The sequence below is a fragment of the Pangasianodon hypophthalmus genome, chromosome 12, assembly GCF_027358585.1.
Source record: "Pangasianodon hypophthalmus isolate fPanHyp1 chromosome 12, fPanHyp1.pri, whole genome shotgun sequence".
Lineage (NCBI taxonomy): Eukaryota > Metazoa > Chordata > Actinopteri > Siluriformes > Pangasiidae > Pangasianodon > Pangasianodon hypophthalmus.
Genome location: NC_069721.1, coordinates 10,576,096 through 10,591,072, shown reverse-complemented (window position 1 = coordinate 10,591,072; position 14,977 = coordinate 10,576,096). Strand labels below are relative to the sequence as shown.

The 14,977-nt window shown below is 39.1% G+C and overlaps 5 protein-coding genes across 6 annotated transcripts in view; 2 read left to right on the top strand and 3 right to left on the bottom strand.

The window, feature by feature from the left end:
- The first annotated feature begins 236 nt into the window (after nucleotides 1-236).
- Nucleotides 237-2,635, top strand: pgp (phosphoglycolate phosphatase). Its single transcript, XM_026915080.3, has 2 exons — nucleotides 237-1,144; nucleotides 1,225-2,635. Exons 1-2 carry the CDS (start codon nucleotides 550-552, stop codon nucleotides 1,548-1,550), a joined length of 921 nt encoding a protein of 306 aa, XP_026770881.1. The 5' UTR covers nucleotides 237-549; the 3' UTR covers nucleotides 1,551-2,635.
- A 151-nt stretch (nucleotides 2,636-2,786) lies between these two features.
- Nucleotides 2,787-5,825, top strand: bricd5 (BRICHOS domain containing 5). Of its 2 annotated transcripts, none has more exons than XM_034309111.2 (6): nucleotides 2,787-3,098; nucleotides 3,372-3,509; nucleotides 3,639-3,779; nucleotides 3,861-3,968; nucleotides 4,950-5,103; nucleotides 5,453-5,825. In XM_034309111.2, exons 1-6 carry the CDS (start codon nucleotides 3,045-3,047, stop codon nucleotides 5,542-5,544), a joined length of 687 nt encoding a protein of 228 aa, XP_034165002.1. In that variant the 5' UTR covers nucleotides 2,787-3,044; the 3' UTR covers nucleotides 5,545-5,825. The 2 variants fall into 2 exon arrangements, with proteins under 2 accessions (XP_034165002.1, XP_026770882.1); XM_026915081.3 differs by having other exon boundaries at nucleotides 3,627-3,779.
- A 160-nt stretch (nucleotides 5,826-5,985) lies between these two features.
- On the bottom strand, nucleotides 5,986-9,739 carry mlst8 (MTOR associated protein, LST8 homolog (S. cerevisiae)). The gene is made up of 9 exons (XM_026915079.3): nucleotides 9,590-9,739; nucleotides 9,204-9,379; nucleotides 8,935-8,986; nucleotides 8,693-8,855; nucleotides 8,535-8,610; nucleotides 8,278-8,430; nucleotides 8,030-8,154; nucleotides 7,767-7,930; nucleotides 5,986-6,970 (listed from the first exon to the last, which is right to left on the bottom strand). The coding sequence occupies exons 2-9, from the start codon at nucleotides 9,330-9,332 to the stop codon at nucleotides 6,852-6,854; spliced, it is 981 nt and encodes a 326-aa protein (XP_026770880.1). The 5' UTR covers nucleotides 9,333-9,379; nucleotides 9,590-9,739; the 3' UTR covers nucleotides 5,986-6,851.
- Nucleotides 9,657-14,305, bottom strand: meiob (meiosis specific with OB-fold). Its single transcript, XM_026915072.3, is given in 15 exon segments — nucleotides 9,657-10,002; nucleotides 10,005-10,100; nucleotides 10,514-10,600; nucleotides 10,923-11,109; nucleotides 11,195-11,339; nucleotides 11,440-11,538; nucleotides 11,664-11,759; nucleotides 11,858-11,910; nucleotides 11,984-12,084; nucleotides 12,192-12,387; nucleotides 12,499-12,571; nucleotides 12,675-12,806; nucleotides 12,946-13,003; nucleotides 13,240-13,319; nucleotides 13,459-14,305. Coding segments are annotated over 14 exon segments (1,470 nt in total). The 5' UTR covers nucleotides 13,306-13,319; nucleotides 13,459-14,305; the 3' UTR covers nucleotides 9,657-9,921.
- Nucleotides 14,306-14,415: 110 nt separating this feature from the next.
- Nucleotides 14,416-14,977, bottom strand: part of msrb1b (methionine sulfoxide reductase B1b) — a 1,743-nt gene continuing 1,181 nt past the window's right edge. Inside the window, exon 4 of the mRNA XM_034309091.2 lies at nucleotides 14,416-14,977. This exon is cut by the window's right edge and continues 70 nt beyond it. The gene's annotated coding sequence lies outside the window, so the exon portion shown is untranslated.

Sequence of the window (14,977 nt, the reverse complement as noted above, 5' to 3'; positions counted from 1 at the left end):
CCCCATGTACACAAGTTTTCAGTCACAGTAGCCCCGTGTACACAAGTTTTCAGTCACAGTAGCCCCATGTACACAAGTTTTCAGTCACGGTAGCCAGGGGTACACCAGTTTTCAGTCACATTAGCCTGATATACACTAGTTTTTCAGTCACATTAGCCTGGTGTACACCAGTTTCAGTCACATTAGCCTGATATACACCAGTTTTCAGTCACATTAGCCTGCTATACACTAGTTTTTCAGTCACAGCAGCCCAGTGTACACCAGTTTTTTTACGTTGCTGTCCCTTTAAGCCGGTGCGGAAGTGTTGTATGGGCGGCTAATGCAATAAGGTCATGTCGGGGTGCCTTAGACAAGCGAATGCATTACTCAACATCACATACCTCGTGTTGCAGCAACAGTTTTAAACAAATCGTTGTCAGTTAGTATTTGCTCGCGACTGTCGACAGTTACAGTCTTAACGATAATTAACCAAGCGGAGAAGGGTTCAGCAGTGTGTTCAGCAGGAAGTGAATAACCGGCGAGCTAACAGTGACAGCAGCTGATTTCTCCATGGCTGTGTCGAAGTGCACCCGACTCACTGGCCCGCTGACCAAGCAGGTGCTGGACTCAGTGGACACTGTGCTGTTTGACTGCGACGGGGTGATATGGCGCGGAGATCAGGCCATTCCCGGCGCCCCTGAAGTGGTCAACTCGCTGAAAAAGGCTGGAAAGCGCGTGTTTTTCGTCACCAATAACAGCACAAAAACGCGCAAAATGTATGCGGAGAAGCTGAGCAAGCTGGGCTTCGAGGCCAGCGAGGGCGAGGTGTTCGGCACAGCGTACTGTTCGGCCGTGTTCCTTAAAACCGTGTGCAACCTCGAGGGCAAAGTGTACTTGATTGGAAGCAATGCCATGAGGCAAGAGCTCGAGGCGATGGGGATCGAGCCGGTCGGTGTGGGACCCGATCCAGTCTCAGGAGGCCAGAAAGACTGGGCCAGTGTTCCTCTGGACCCGGAGGTCAAGGCCGTGCTGGTGGGTTTTGACGAACATTTCAGTTACATGAAGCTGAACAGGGCGTTACAGTACCTGTGTAATGCTGAGTGTCAGTTTGTGGGCACCAACACAGACACCAGGCTTCCTCTCGAGGGGGGCAAAGCAGTCCCAGGTGAGCTTTAACTCTTCTATGGTAAAATGATGAAACAAATAGAATGATGTGTTGACTGATCTGGTGTCCTTTTACCTTAGGTACTGGTTGCCTTTTGAAGGCCGTGGAGACAGCGGCACAGCGCCATGCCCAAGTGGTCGGGAAGCCCAGCAGCTTCATGTTCAAATGCATGGCTAGCCAGTTCGGGCTTGACCCAAGCAAATGTCTTATGGTTGGGGACAGACTGGACACAGACATCATGTTAGGTTCCACCTGTGGACTGAAGACTCTGCTGACCCTGACTGGTGTCTCAACAGTAGCAGATGCAGAGGAGCACCAAAGAAGCGGATGCCCCAAGCGTCAGGGGATGGTGCCTGATTACTATGTTGATAGCATTGCAGAGATTTTACCAGCCCTCCAAGCATAGCGGGTCAGTATTGATGAGGATGTAACATGTATCCTGTGTTACGTAGGTTCAGAAGAAATGGAAGTTTTAATATTATTTAAAAAATAGAACTTACTTGAACCAATATGATCATTAGTCTTTGTTAAAGGAGTCAATGAGGAGGTTCGTTATTTAGTCTCCAGCACCTCCAGTCAGCACATTTTTATTTTGTTGAGCCAAACACACGTCCCAGGTAATAAATAGGTGAAATCCTGGTTTAGGTGTCTTTGCACCTTCAACAGAAGAAAACATGGACTGGCTTGAAGGTCTTGAGGACTAGATCAAAACCTACTGCATCAGAGGATTATAAAATAGCTGGATATTTCCAAGTGATATTTATATATGTGGTTTCTGATCTCCAGTCCTCAGGACCTACTGCCCTGCAACAGTTTAGAGTTTCCCCTGGTTCAACACACCTAAGGTCCAGTTTGTGAATTGGTTGTAAAATTAGAAATAGATCCCCATGAGTGGATTTCATATCCAAAACCCAGCATTTTGTATACCAAAATATGTACTTTCTATTATAAATCCACAAAAGTATGCATTCTACTAATAATCTGCTCCATCAGCAGGGTCTACCTCTGGTATTCCACAATAATGTCCATGTATATCATTGTGCTTTTTGCCAAGTACAGTGTTAGAGTAGTTTTCCTTTATCCATTTTTTGAAGATATCTACACACATATAGGTACATGCCTATATACATACATGTACTGAATACAGAACCAGCATGTGATGCTTTTGTTTGTTCTGCTGTATATTTCAAATGTCAGGTACTGAAAAAAGACCTGCAACAGACAAGATGGCTAATTGGTTGATAATGCAACCAATGTGATGATTTGCTCATATGAGCACTACCACACATAACTAAACACAATATTGTTTATTGAGGTGCTTGTTTGTCTTCATTATTAAAGGTAGACCTGCTTGTAGAGTTTGAAGCACAACTATTGTAACTGACTCTAGTTTTATGATCACTTGTAATGGTTTCTTTTTTTTTTTTTTTTGTCTTGTGTTGAACAAAGTGCTCACCACACAAAGATCAAATAAATAAGCATCATCTCAGACTCAAAGACGCGACTGGTGTACTTTGTGCAAGCTATTACATGTAATTATGTGATGTTTTCCTGATCAATTACAGTAGTTGAAGTTAAAGTCACCTTGGCCAGTCAGCAGCTACAGTAGCTGATCCAGGGCAAGAGCAATGCATTTCTAAAATAACTGCCTCTTTGCGATGACAAGCCCTGTCCACAGAAAAAAACCCTACCTTTCCCCTTTGTCTATTGTCCAGTGTGGGGTGGCAGCCAGTGGGTTGGACTATGTTTTGTGTGGAGTGTGTGTGTTGGGGGGGTTAAAGACTAGCAGTGAGGACCTGAGCAGGTATACAGCAAACTCTCTTGCTCAGTCTCAGTCATGAGCAGAGCTTGATACAGACAAGCACGAGCCAGGGACAGAGGAGAAGCAACTAGATGCAGAATGATGAGGTGGTGGAAATTCTCAGAAAGCAGTTTGGAGGAGCCACAGTGCATGGTGAGTTTCCGTGATGCTCTCTTTCATTTATGTCCAAAATGATGATTCAGGTTGCCAAGTATATTAGTAAATATTAAAGTGTATTTTTTATAGTTTTGATTATTTTCTAAGAATAAATATATGACTTTCTAGTACAGATTGGGATTAATCTTTGAAAAGAGGGTAATTTAGTGCAAAATGTTCACCTGAATCCAGAATAAAAATGCTCAAGACTGAAGCAGGCTACAGTAGTGTTATTATAGGATGATATTTATGTATTTCTTCTGGTCTCAGCATTGTGGCCGCATAGGCTCCTCCAGGTTTCCACAGCGTGTGTTATGGGGCAGCCTCACAGTAACACTCCTCATCGTTATCATTGCCCTCATTGCCCTCGTCATCACTGGGAAGTTCACACTACAACCAGACACGCAGGTGAGAGATAGGGTGTCTACTTCAAGGCATTTGTTACTCTTACGAATCAACAATAGAACAGCATTTTGTTTTTTAAGTCTCCAAAACCTAAATGATAAAGAAAGCTCTACCAAACAGTCTTCCTTGCAGGTTGTCCGTATCATAGCTCCTGACCACCCTGCTGCTCTGATCAATCAGTCTGCATTAGTAGACAAACTCAACAGTGTAGTGACGTACTCTGTGACCTCACACACAAATCACACGTCTACAGTGCTCTTTGACATTAAACATGTAAGATCTCTATTTCCTTATTGGCTTTAGCAGAACATCTAATAGAATGGAAATCCTTTAAACATCATTTCTCCTGTTTAGGGATTAATATGCTACAAGTCTGACTACCAGGACAGCTGCTTCCTTCGTCAAATGGAGGCGTCTGATTATGAAAACATGCACATTCTCTTGAATGAGTCCAAACAACAGGTAATAATGCTTAATCAACAGCAGCTCAAATATCTTAATTAGTAAAAGGTCACACATGATTTGAAATGTACCTTGACATCTTTGAAATACATCAGGCCCCTCATAGGCAGACTAGCGTTAACTTATGTATAAGTGCCACTATGTGACTTGGCTACCAGGTTGACTGACACTTGAACACAGCGCCACCCTCAGTGCTCCTGAGCTGATTAAAGTGTACTTTTGGCTGCTTTCTTCTTTCCAACTCCAGAAAAGGAGCAACAGACCGCACAGGTTCAGACGAACTCAGGCCTTGCTGGCTCTGAATTCCTTAGCACATTTGATCTGCCTCATACGGATCCCATTACAGGCTGGGAGCACTAAGTGCACAATGGCTGCTCTGTTGTTTTTTTCCTCTTATAAGTCGCTACTAGTAGGAAAGACCACTCTTCCGTTAACAGGCATGAGACTTGTGCTGGCCACACTTCTCTCAGCACTTAACAAGCTGTTCCTGTGGTGGGTTATGATCTGCACAGAATAGACCGGTTGTTCCACTTGACTTGTTGTGTATCCTTGTCCAGGTAGAAAGTCTGGAGAAAGATTAGATTTTTTTTCTATCATTGCACCTAATTGAGGCCATTAGACAACTCTGGGTAATTCAATATGCTCACCAGAAGAGAACACTTATCCTACTGAATAGGCATTTGGAGTGAATTGCTATATTTTATTATAGATATTAACTGCGTTGTATCATGTTCACTGACACATCAGATCACATGTATATATGTTTCATTATATATGTTTATATGTTTCATATGTTTCATTATATGTCATGTATATATGTTTCATTTCACTGGAGTAGTAATTAATTATGGTATAATTACATATATTAAACCTATAAATGCATTTATATAATTTACCGACATGACAATAAATGTATTTACAGGACTTAATGCAGCTGTAATTTAACACATACTAATGATATGATGGATGTCATTATTTCAGGTGAATCAGATTTGGCTGGTGGGAAACGAGACTCAGAGACACACTGAGTTTTTAGGCGTGTTGTCAGGCCATCGTGTGGATGCTTCAGTACTACAGCAACCGCTGCAGGCCCTCTGTCAGCACAGACCTGTGTACTGGACCAGGAGAGCTGGTGGTGAGAGTTCCCCTACAAACACCACTTCCAAAAAGAAAAAAAAGATAAAAAGCTAAAAACTGTTAACTCTTTTGTTATTTATAATACACTATTTTGTTATTCTAAAGACAAACAATGGAACATTTAGAAGGCTTATGTTGGCGAACAAGCCAAGTACAGGGGCACATAGCGTGAAGCACTTTAAAGAGCAAAGTGTGGCTGGGAAACACAATCCAGCACTTCAGTCGTGACCTTTTCCAGAGTTAGTGACTAACTGTGGAAGGACTGGGAAAGTGAACTAATTTTGTGATTAATCTAAGTAAGAATCCTACCTCCCTTACTGATCACAGGCTCACTGATCTCCTTACAGGTCCCAAAGAACGACTAATTTACTTCTGCATTGACATCTGCTTCCCCAACAACATTTGTGTCTCTGTGTGTTTCTACTACCTGCCAGAATGAGCTTCCGTTCAGAGTGTGAGCACACTGCATGGAAACACACATCCCCTCTGTTATGGACACACATTCATGTTGCTATCACTGAGACAAACTGGAGGAGTCACACACACAATCACTCTGACAAGGCAAACAGATGCATCCAGTCATGTTATTTACAATGTCCCCAGCCCCCTTTTTAAAATAGTTTTCCAATCAGATACTCGTTGCTGCTTATATTTGTGTAACCTGATGGAGATGAGTAACTGACAGCACTGTTAAGCTACAATAAAGCGTCATGATTTTGAGTGAGTCATTTTTCCTGAGTACGTACAGAAACATTTTGTGGGACTGCAATAGGACAGTTTAATCATACAGATTAACCTCAGTGGTAATATAAAAGGGACAGTTCAATACTGCTTATCAGTGTTTAGTATGACATTACTGGCAGAGATTACAGTGACCCAGTCTGTTAAATCAGTGTTTTACTGACATAGATTGTATTTACAAACTTGTGGTTATATACAGATGAGGAAGCAAGAAAGATGTGTAAGGAAAAGAAAATACCAAACCCCAGGCAACATGTGGTGAACCAGTATTTAAATGATTGGATACCTTTAGGTCATGAGAGCAGTTTCAAACCTTGTGGAATGCTGTTTAATAACTCATCCACTTATAGGACAAAAATATCTGAAGAGGATATTAGTTCAGCAGCAAAGGTACGCATATCACAAATGCATATTTTGAGATGGAGTTATATGTTCCTCATACACTCAAAATCCTTGTATTGCTATTTTTAACACTATTTTCTTCCTGTGTTTTATAATTTTTTTTACCACCTGGATATTTAAATAGCATATACCTTTTAGAAATAAGACCAATCATACATAAATCCTATTTAACATTGTGATTATTATTATTCAGTTTCTATACCAGACTTTCCTTAGAGGTGGTACTATGGTTGCACAATTAAGTACTTCCCTGTGTATCCTGATACTGCTTTGTATTTCTAAAGGTGTTCATTAATACACTCTATTTAGCAGGATGCCTGCTCAATCAAAATCGGACATCCCAAGCTGCAGTCTTGCATGTTCTTTGATGTTCCCTTCACAGCGGACTGATTAATGTTCTTTTTTTTCATAAACAGTGTAGTTATACACAAACAATAATACATTACAATTTCAATAACAAGCAAAATAATATTTACCATTTCTGTCACTTATAGTTTAACCTTATGTTGTCCTGATGTAGTACTCCAGGCTGTAAAACTTGTGACAGTAAACAGTCCTGCTGCCTACTTCATCAGAATGGGAGATGATGGCAGACTGTTTGATTTAACCAAGCACACTGTCATTGAAGGCCAGACACACCACAGCCTTCTGATGCCCACTGTACTCACGCTTGATTTCCCCTGTCTCTACACACCACAGACGTGCCAAATTATCTGAAGAGGCTGAAAATCAATGTAGAAAAAGTACACAATAAGCGGCAAGCCTTTACAAATTTCAGTTAAGATGAGCAAAATATTTTTTCTTGTAATGAAAATTCTTGTGTATGTCAGGATACCAAGACACAGACATTTGTAGAGTGGGTGCATAACATCTTAAAATGTAATGTGTTTAATTAAAGTGTAAACAAAACATTTAACAAGTATCATTTGTAATAATTTATTTGTGCAACATCTGCTTCATGTTAAAAATGATCCTTCTACAGAATATGACTGCACTTTTAAGGACAGTCAGTATACCCCCCCAAAAAAATTAGGTCCCTTGGAACCTATTTGCAAGAGATCTTACTGCTAGAGACAGATTACTACTAGGCCAAATTTTACAGAAATATCTGACTGCACTAGCATTGGCCTAGTCCTGGAATTAAAACTAATGTAAATTACAATTTCTTGCGTAGTTTCCTCCCTGCAAATCCCCACTTTTGCATGACAGCTATATGTCTTGGAGAGCAAGGGCTAACATATGATACATGAAGCTAGCCACTGCATCTTTTTCAAATGCAATGCTAAAGAGCAGCTAAAAATGCTTAGAGGAGAATGGCATCTACTCTATTCTACTCTGTGGTATCATCATGATTCAAACTTGTTATCCCCTGATGACAGGACAAACACCTAACTACAGCTGCAATGTAAGTGTTCTTAACTAGGGAAAGGGAAGAAAAGGAAGAACACATGGATGGACCAATTTTACAGAGGGGGAAGTTTCCACATTAGACCTTCAGAGTCTATACTACATGCTCACCTGTGACAATGTACTGTGAGTCTCCAGAGAAGGCACAATCCCACATCCAGCCACGAGAGGTCTCTCCAGGGTTGTTGCTCTTAATGCTCAGCTCTGTCATCAGTGAGAAGTTTGAAGTCCTCCAGATCTTACATGTCTGGTCTGCTGAGCAGGTAGCCAGCAATCTACATAAAATAACAATTGACTAAAGATTAAAAAAAGAAACTACACAATTCTTTACATTCTTTACAGGAATTTCTTTAAATAATTCAGGATGCACTTACGTGGAATCAGGACTAAATTTACAGCGCAAAGAGTAGCGTTTGTGAGCAGGGATTTTGGTTTTGGGAATAAGCTGCGTCACCTCATCACCAATTCCTCCAGCCAAATTCCACACGTAACAGTTGCCCTATGGGAAAACAACAACAAATTTTTTAAAAAATATATTTGTTGCATTTAATGCAGAGCCACTATGTATGTATGTAAGAACAGAACAATTACGACACAGAGAAAGTTGGATATGGATACTGACAGAGCTATTGACAGCAGCCATGTAGCTAGCATCGGGGTCAATGTGCACAGAGTTGACAGACACCTCTGGCTCTGGGATGAGCTGTTCGTTATGGTCTGTTTTAAGATCCCAGACGTGGATCACACCACTTTGATCTCCAACAAACAATTCAGCCTAAAACACACACATTCACATCAAATAAACTCTAATGCAATGACCCAAGAGCCTACATCACAGAATTCAATTTTATTAACACAAATATGAAGCACAAATCTTACTTGGTTTGGATGAAGGCACACACAGTTAATGGGTGCGTTGACCTGGAAGATCCTTTGACACTGTAAATTTCTTGACCTGAATGAAAACAAAACATAATAAAAATAAACATTTTTATTAAACAGATTTCTTATCTAAACCAGTGGTAGCTGTTTATCACCTTAGATCCCAGATGCGTGCCATGCAGTCTTCTCCTCCAGTGTACATCCATCTGCCATCCTCATGGAAGCCAACTGATGTGATGTTTTTGCTAACGCCATCGTAATTGATTACGGGATTTGGATTGTTTGAGTTGAGGTCATACATGCGTATGTGCTGATAACCTGTACACAGAGGTTGACAGTTATAACATCCATTGCATACAGTTCATGTTTCATTGCTAATCTGTGGATTGTAACTCACCAGCTGCTGCAATCATGCTCCTATCAGGTGTTACTTCTAGTGAATTCACCTGCTGGTGTTGGAGTTAAGCAATCATTGAGTTAAGCAATCCCAAATTTCCCCTTAGGGATCAATGAAGTACACCTATCTGTCTATCTAATATGGTTCAAGCAAATGGTCCTCTTCCTTCAGTCATGCAAAAGTCACATTTTAAAAGTGAAACAGAAGCATTCGTGTGTATGTGTGTGTGTGTGTGTGTGTGCCCAAGCATTTTTCAGTTGGAAGGATACAGAGTCCTGGTGCTGTACTGTTCTGGTGCAGATCCCACTGTGTGCCTGCCAGAACCGCACTGTGTGGTCATATCCAGCGGTGGCCAGGATCACTGGGTCACTCCCGACTGTGCCTTGGTTTACATTCATGGTTAACCTCTGTAGTCCTGACCCACTGTTTGCTCAACTGCAGAAAGCTAAAGCATAAACAATGCATCAACAATAAACAGTGCGCCTCTGTGTGACAGTTAAAACACTGCGTGCTATCTGAAGTAGTTTATTGAAAAGTTTCCTCAACAGTGGTTAGCATACACTAAAGAAAAATAACCAGCAACACGATGATCGTCCTCTATTCGAGGACCGACTAGTTTACCGGATAACATCAGACGGAAACATAAAAGTTTTACCTGTTAGCAGATGCACGATCAATCCCGGCTGAATAAAGAAATAATGCGAGAATGTTAAAAGACACCGTCAATTAAATATTCTTTATTTACAAGAATGGCAAAAACCAAGCCGATGCCCATCCGAACACATTCCCACTGAAACACGCAACACATTTAATAGTTCCGGCTTAGAGAAAGGGCCACCAGAGCAACTTCTGAAAGCAAATGAATGTTTGAGGAGAACATTTCATACACAAATACGTATCAAATATAACCAAAACAGAATACAAACAAGATATTTTCCACGTCAACAACATTTGTTTCAGATCAAATATTAATACTGCCTGACTCGGTTATAGAACACTAACACTACTTTGAACTCGTATCCTGTGTCTATTAGTCAGAACTGGTGAGCAACTCGCACTCAGCTGATCAAGACAGACAAGCTATGCTTCACTTCCACTGGATCGGCAAGGGTGCAAGACAGGATGCTTGTCCTCATGCCAGTTTTGCTTTTTGTTGATGGTAACACCTGGGTAAAGAGAGAGAGAGAGAGAGAGAGAGAGAGAGAGAGAGATATTGATTTAGATAAGTCAACAGTGAGACTATGAAATTTGAGGCAAACCTGTAAAATATATTTACATATGTATTACAAATATATTTAGCTGAACAGTTGTGAAAATTAAACAAAAATGAAAACCATAACTGAAGCAACTGTGATTATTAATTAGTATTAACATAGTACTTCATTCACTTTTCTCCTTCGATTTTTCAGAAAGATCATAGTGCATAAGTATGTGAGATTACAAAACCTACACCTTGATTTATATTTAATTAAGTGTAGAAGTTTCCTATCACAGCAGTATCTAATGGTAGTCAGAGTATGTATGCAGGATAAAAGTCAATAAATTGGAAAAAAGGGATTTCAAGCAAAGATCTTTAAACCTTTACATAAATTTTGCATCTTTCCAGCAGAAACTTCCACTTCATGGCCGTCCGATCAGACTCTGAGAGACACACAAATTCCTTGGACTGAAAGAGAAGCAAAATTTGCATTTGTAAACAGCTCTTCCCAGTATGAATAAATTTCCAAACAAACATAAAACAACAACAACAAAAAATACACATAAATTTGTAAAAGTAAAAAAAAATAAAAAATAAAAAAATAAAATAAAATCTTTAAGCTGATACTGATATGTCAGTATCGGTTAGATTTAACTCACTTTGATGTTTATCTACCTCATGCCCAGTCCATCCATCCAGTGTTACTAATTTGACTTATTAGGGGTAGATAAGGTACTAGGTATTGGACTAGAAGTGATGCAGATAATGTGGTTTATTTGTTTGTACTCACAGTACATCCCAGTGTTTTCTCAGCAACTGTGCCTGACAGGTTGCAGCTCTGCAGAGTTCCTGTGTGATCACTGATATCCACCAGCAGATCAAAGGCTGCACTGACTTCACCTGCTTGTCCTTGTTTTGGACAGGCAGCGTTAGTGCAGACCTCAATCTCCTCAAGGACACGAAATTTGCATCTGTCACTATAAAATTAAGAATTAGTTCAAAAGTGGAGAAAATTCATGTCATTAAACTGGGTGCATTAACTTCCAAGCATTTCTGACTTACCACCTGCTGCGAATGACTTTAGTAATGCAGGAATCTAATCCTAAAGTGGTTATGAACCCATATATCACACCATAAAAGGCATCAGAGCTTTTTTGGGCTTTGGCTTTAACTTGACTCACTGTCAGTACATCACTAATGGAGTCTACTGAGAAATAAATGGGAAAGACAGTTTCAGTATCTACCTGACATGATCCTATAAACCTTTACATATTCACATACAGCTAACAAAAATATTTTATGCTTACAGGGAACATTAACATTCACTTCTATCTCTGGCTCATCTAGCTGTTCACTTTCTGATAATTCCTTGGCATAACTGAAGAGCTGGTTGGCTTCTAATGTATCTATATTAAAAAAAACATAGTTGTTAGACAAAGGGTAACCATATTTTCACAAAAATGTACACTAAATAAGAATTATAATTTCAATGAGAAAGGTTGAACAGGTATCTTTAGACACTACAACTTACCAGGGTTCACAGTAATGATTGTTTTTGAGGTAGCTGTTGCCACCATACAGTTACGAAAAGTATCAAAGCTGATGCGAGCATCCACTATGAAGAGCACTACAAGTAAATAAATAAATAAATACATCCATTAATCTATATAAAATTAAATGTACATTACGGTCATTTATATGTTGCCTTTCTGTTTATTACTATACCTGTCTCTCGTGGTGGCAGGGTCTGCACAAACTGAATTGTTTCTCGATCCCAGCTATGAATGACAATATTTTTAACAACAAATATTATAACGATGAAAATGTCAGTTTAGGAATATATAAATGTACCATATGAAAGGGAAGGATGTCAAAGTTTCATCAAACAGTTTAATCTCTAGCTTCTGCCCTTTTCGCCCATCTGAAGTAGTGAAGTACTTTGGCTCTCCAATCTTTGGGGCACAAATTACAACAATGTTATACAAAAAAAATCATAAAAATTATTTTGCCAAAAAAATGTTTTAATGTTTTAATGCAAGGACATCTCATAGTTTCCTACCGATCGCACAGCAGCTAGAATATTAATGAAGTTCCCATCTAGGCTTCGTCCATTTGCAGTAATGTCTCCCAGTGAGTAGAAATCTCCCGAGTCCTTCACTGGGATGTGGAACAGGGAAAGCAGTCTACTTTCCATGTCTAAATCTGTACACATTCTTATGGCTGAGTGAGCTTCTGTCACCAACAATCTGTAAAAACTGAGGACAACGAAATGTATTCATACATCAAAATAAGATATAGTAGGAATCAGTAGTTTCAGAGCTCCACTAGATATCTTTCAAGAGCCTTTCAAAAATGTTCTCATTTACCTCGGGGTTGAAGGACAGAATCGGTCCTCTTTCTCTGGATCTTTAGTAGCAACAAGAGGATTTTCAATGACAACTGAAAAAAGAAATGAAACAGTTAAGTGTAAAGCAGTGGATGAAATATGCAGGACTGAGTAGATAGATAGATACATAGAAATGTGTTATAGTTCAATTCTTACCACAATCTCCTATTTTGATATGGCTGCAAAGGCTTTGAATGTATTCTTCAGTGCCCCATGAAGATACATTAATGAAATGGTCTGGTGAGTCTTTAATTGTAAAGCTAAAAGTGAATCGTTCTGAACCAACATCTAGAATTTAATAAAATTACATTATTATTATTAGTAGTAGTATTGAAATCAGAATAGATGTAAAGAGTGTGAGGAGTCTAAAACAAAGCCTTGAGTGAATGAATGAATGAATGAATGAGTCATTTATGTGATACCCAACTTTTCCTGTCAGGGAATCCTCTTGCATCAGTCTTTCCAATGATAATCCCGACCACATTCTGAAAGTAAGAGATATATATATATTTTCTTTTATATTATAAACAAGACAGCATATAATTTAGGTAAACATGAAAGGCCACTGTGTTTTATAAAGTTAGCCAGTTATTTCCAAAGCTGTGCTAACACATTTAGCATTCTAAACTACTGAAGCCAATTCTTCTAAACCAATTTAGCACTAGTCAGTATAAAATTTAAAAAACAAACAAACAAACAAACAAATAAATTACTTTCTCACCGGACGTGTGATATTCGGGCTCAGGTCTGATATTGAAACACTGTTGTGTGTAGAAACATGTTCCATCTTTCGACCTAAAGCTAAAAAAATAACAGCTATTCTTGAAAAGAAGACGTTACAAGTGTAAAATATTTACTTAACCTCTACGTTACAGGTGTTTAAATTAGCAAACGTTCATAATTCACATGTAAGGTACATTATTAATCACATTGTTCTTACCAGAAATCGTCAAGACAAACCTGTCACTATTAGCTAATTGCTATCTGGAGGTGTAGCGCCACTGAGCTCGCGCGCGCCACTGACGGCGCCTCAGAAGTGCTGATGGAAAGTTCCCGGTTTGGTGATGAAGTGTGCCGTCTGTGATATTATACCAGCAAATTATATGATACCGTGTATTTCCAAAAGACAAAAGTGACTTTTTTAAAACATCTTTTATTGTTGTAGCGGGTATTTGGGGCTTGTGCTGTGCTACCTCAGGCAGCGAGCTTCAGGCGCGAGACCCAACAGGAGTTCATTAAGAAGTCCATTACACGTACACCAACTATTCACTGTGGCCAAAAGTTTGTGAACAACTGACCATCACACTCATATGTGCTTTCTGAACATCCCATTCCAGATGTATTCCCCACTCTGCTGTTATAATAACCTCCACTCTTCTGGCAAGGCTTTCCGCAGGAGCATTAGTGAGGTGTTCAGTGGGAAAGGTGTTTTTGGGCATAACACACCTGTGCAAATATTCAGCTCCTTATTTAAATGTGTACAAATATATTTCTCTATGTACTGAAGCCATAGAGGTTTTTTCCTCCTGAACTTTCCAGTGACAGAACAGATTAGGTACAATTTTATTTTTATTTATTGCCTATATTATTTTGACTTATTGAGATTTGGATTAAACCCATAATTAAACAACCAATTAAAATGATCAGTCAAATACGTTTTATAACTACGAATAACAATAATAAACTTTGATAAAGTTGGGTTATGATTTCTACCATTGTTACAAAAAACAAAACAAAACAACAACAACAACAACAAAATAAACGTCACCCCCCTGGCTATGTTTGACAGACGCATGGGGACCCCACTTTCCTCAGAGCCCACTTTGAGAGGGTGTTCTTAAACATTTTGCAGCCAGAGATCCTCTTACAGTCTAAAAGAAAATCCACTGACCCTCTATTAATTGTAGAACATTTTTATTTTACAAACAGTTGAACTATTCACATATTAGTATACTACATTAAGCAAAAATGTACCATTATACATATTTATGGAAGCCTGAATGCTCCTGAACATTCCACCCAAAACCAGATGCAGTGTTGGAACTGAAATGTCTAACATATTTTTCCTAGTGTTAATAAAATTGAAATATTTATACATGTTGTTAACTCAAATGACGAGTTAATTATATGCAGATGTAAAATAATAACTACAACATTAACAGTTGATCTCTTTTAAAAAAGTAATAATAAATTACATCTATACATCACACATCCCAGTTTGAGAACCATAGCGCCAGAGGAGCCATACTAACTCATATAATATGGATTTAGTGGAGAATATTAATTATTATGACCTATGAGGAAGCATCTGTTTTTGTTTCTATGATATTGTGCATATTTGAAATATTATTACAACTGTTTTGCAATGAGGTAAAGAGCAGGACGACCACATACATCTGTGAACAGGGGCCCAAGTGGATTTTTCCCTGTCCACTTCATGAACTGAGCATCCCCTTAAT

Coding starts and splice junctions, on each gene's coding strand:
- mlst8 (XM_026915079.3), bottom strand. CDS start 9,332: ATGAATGTAAACCAAGGCACAGTCGGGAGTGACCCAGTGATCCTGGCC. Junction 8,856..8,934: donor GAGCATGATTGCAGCAGCTG/GTGAGTTACAAT, acceptor CTCTGTGTACAG/GTTATCAGCACATACGCATG. Junction 7,931..8,029: donor AAATTTAGTCCTGATTCCAC/GTAAGTGCATCC, acceptor TATTTTATGTAG/ATTGCTGGCTACCTGCTCAG.
- bricd5 (XM_026915081.3), top strand. CDS start 3,045: ATGATGAGGTGGTGGAAATTCTCAGAAAGCAGTTTGGAGGAGCCACAG. Junction 3,099..3,371: donor TGGAGGAGCCACAGTGCATG/GTGAGTTTCCGT, acceptor TTCTGGTCTCAG/CATTGTGGCCGCATAGGCTC. Junction 3,780..3,860: donor TGCTCTTTGACATTAAACAT/GTAAGATCTCTA, acceptor TCTCCTGTTTAG/GGATTAATATGCTACAAGTC.
- pgp (XM_026915080.3), top strand. CDS start 550: ATGGCTGTGTCGAAGTGCACCCGACTCACTGGCCCGCTGACCAAGCAG. Junction 1,145..1,224: donor GGGGGGCAAAGCAGTCCCAG/GTGAGCTTTAAC, acceptor CTTTTACCTTAG/GTACTGGTTGCCTTTTGAAG.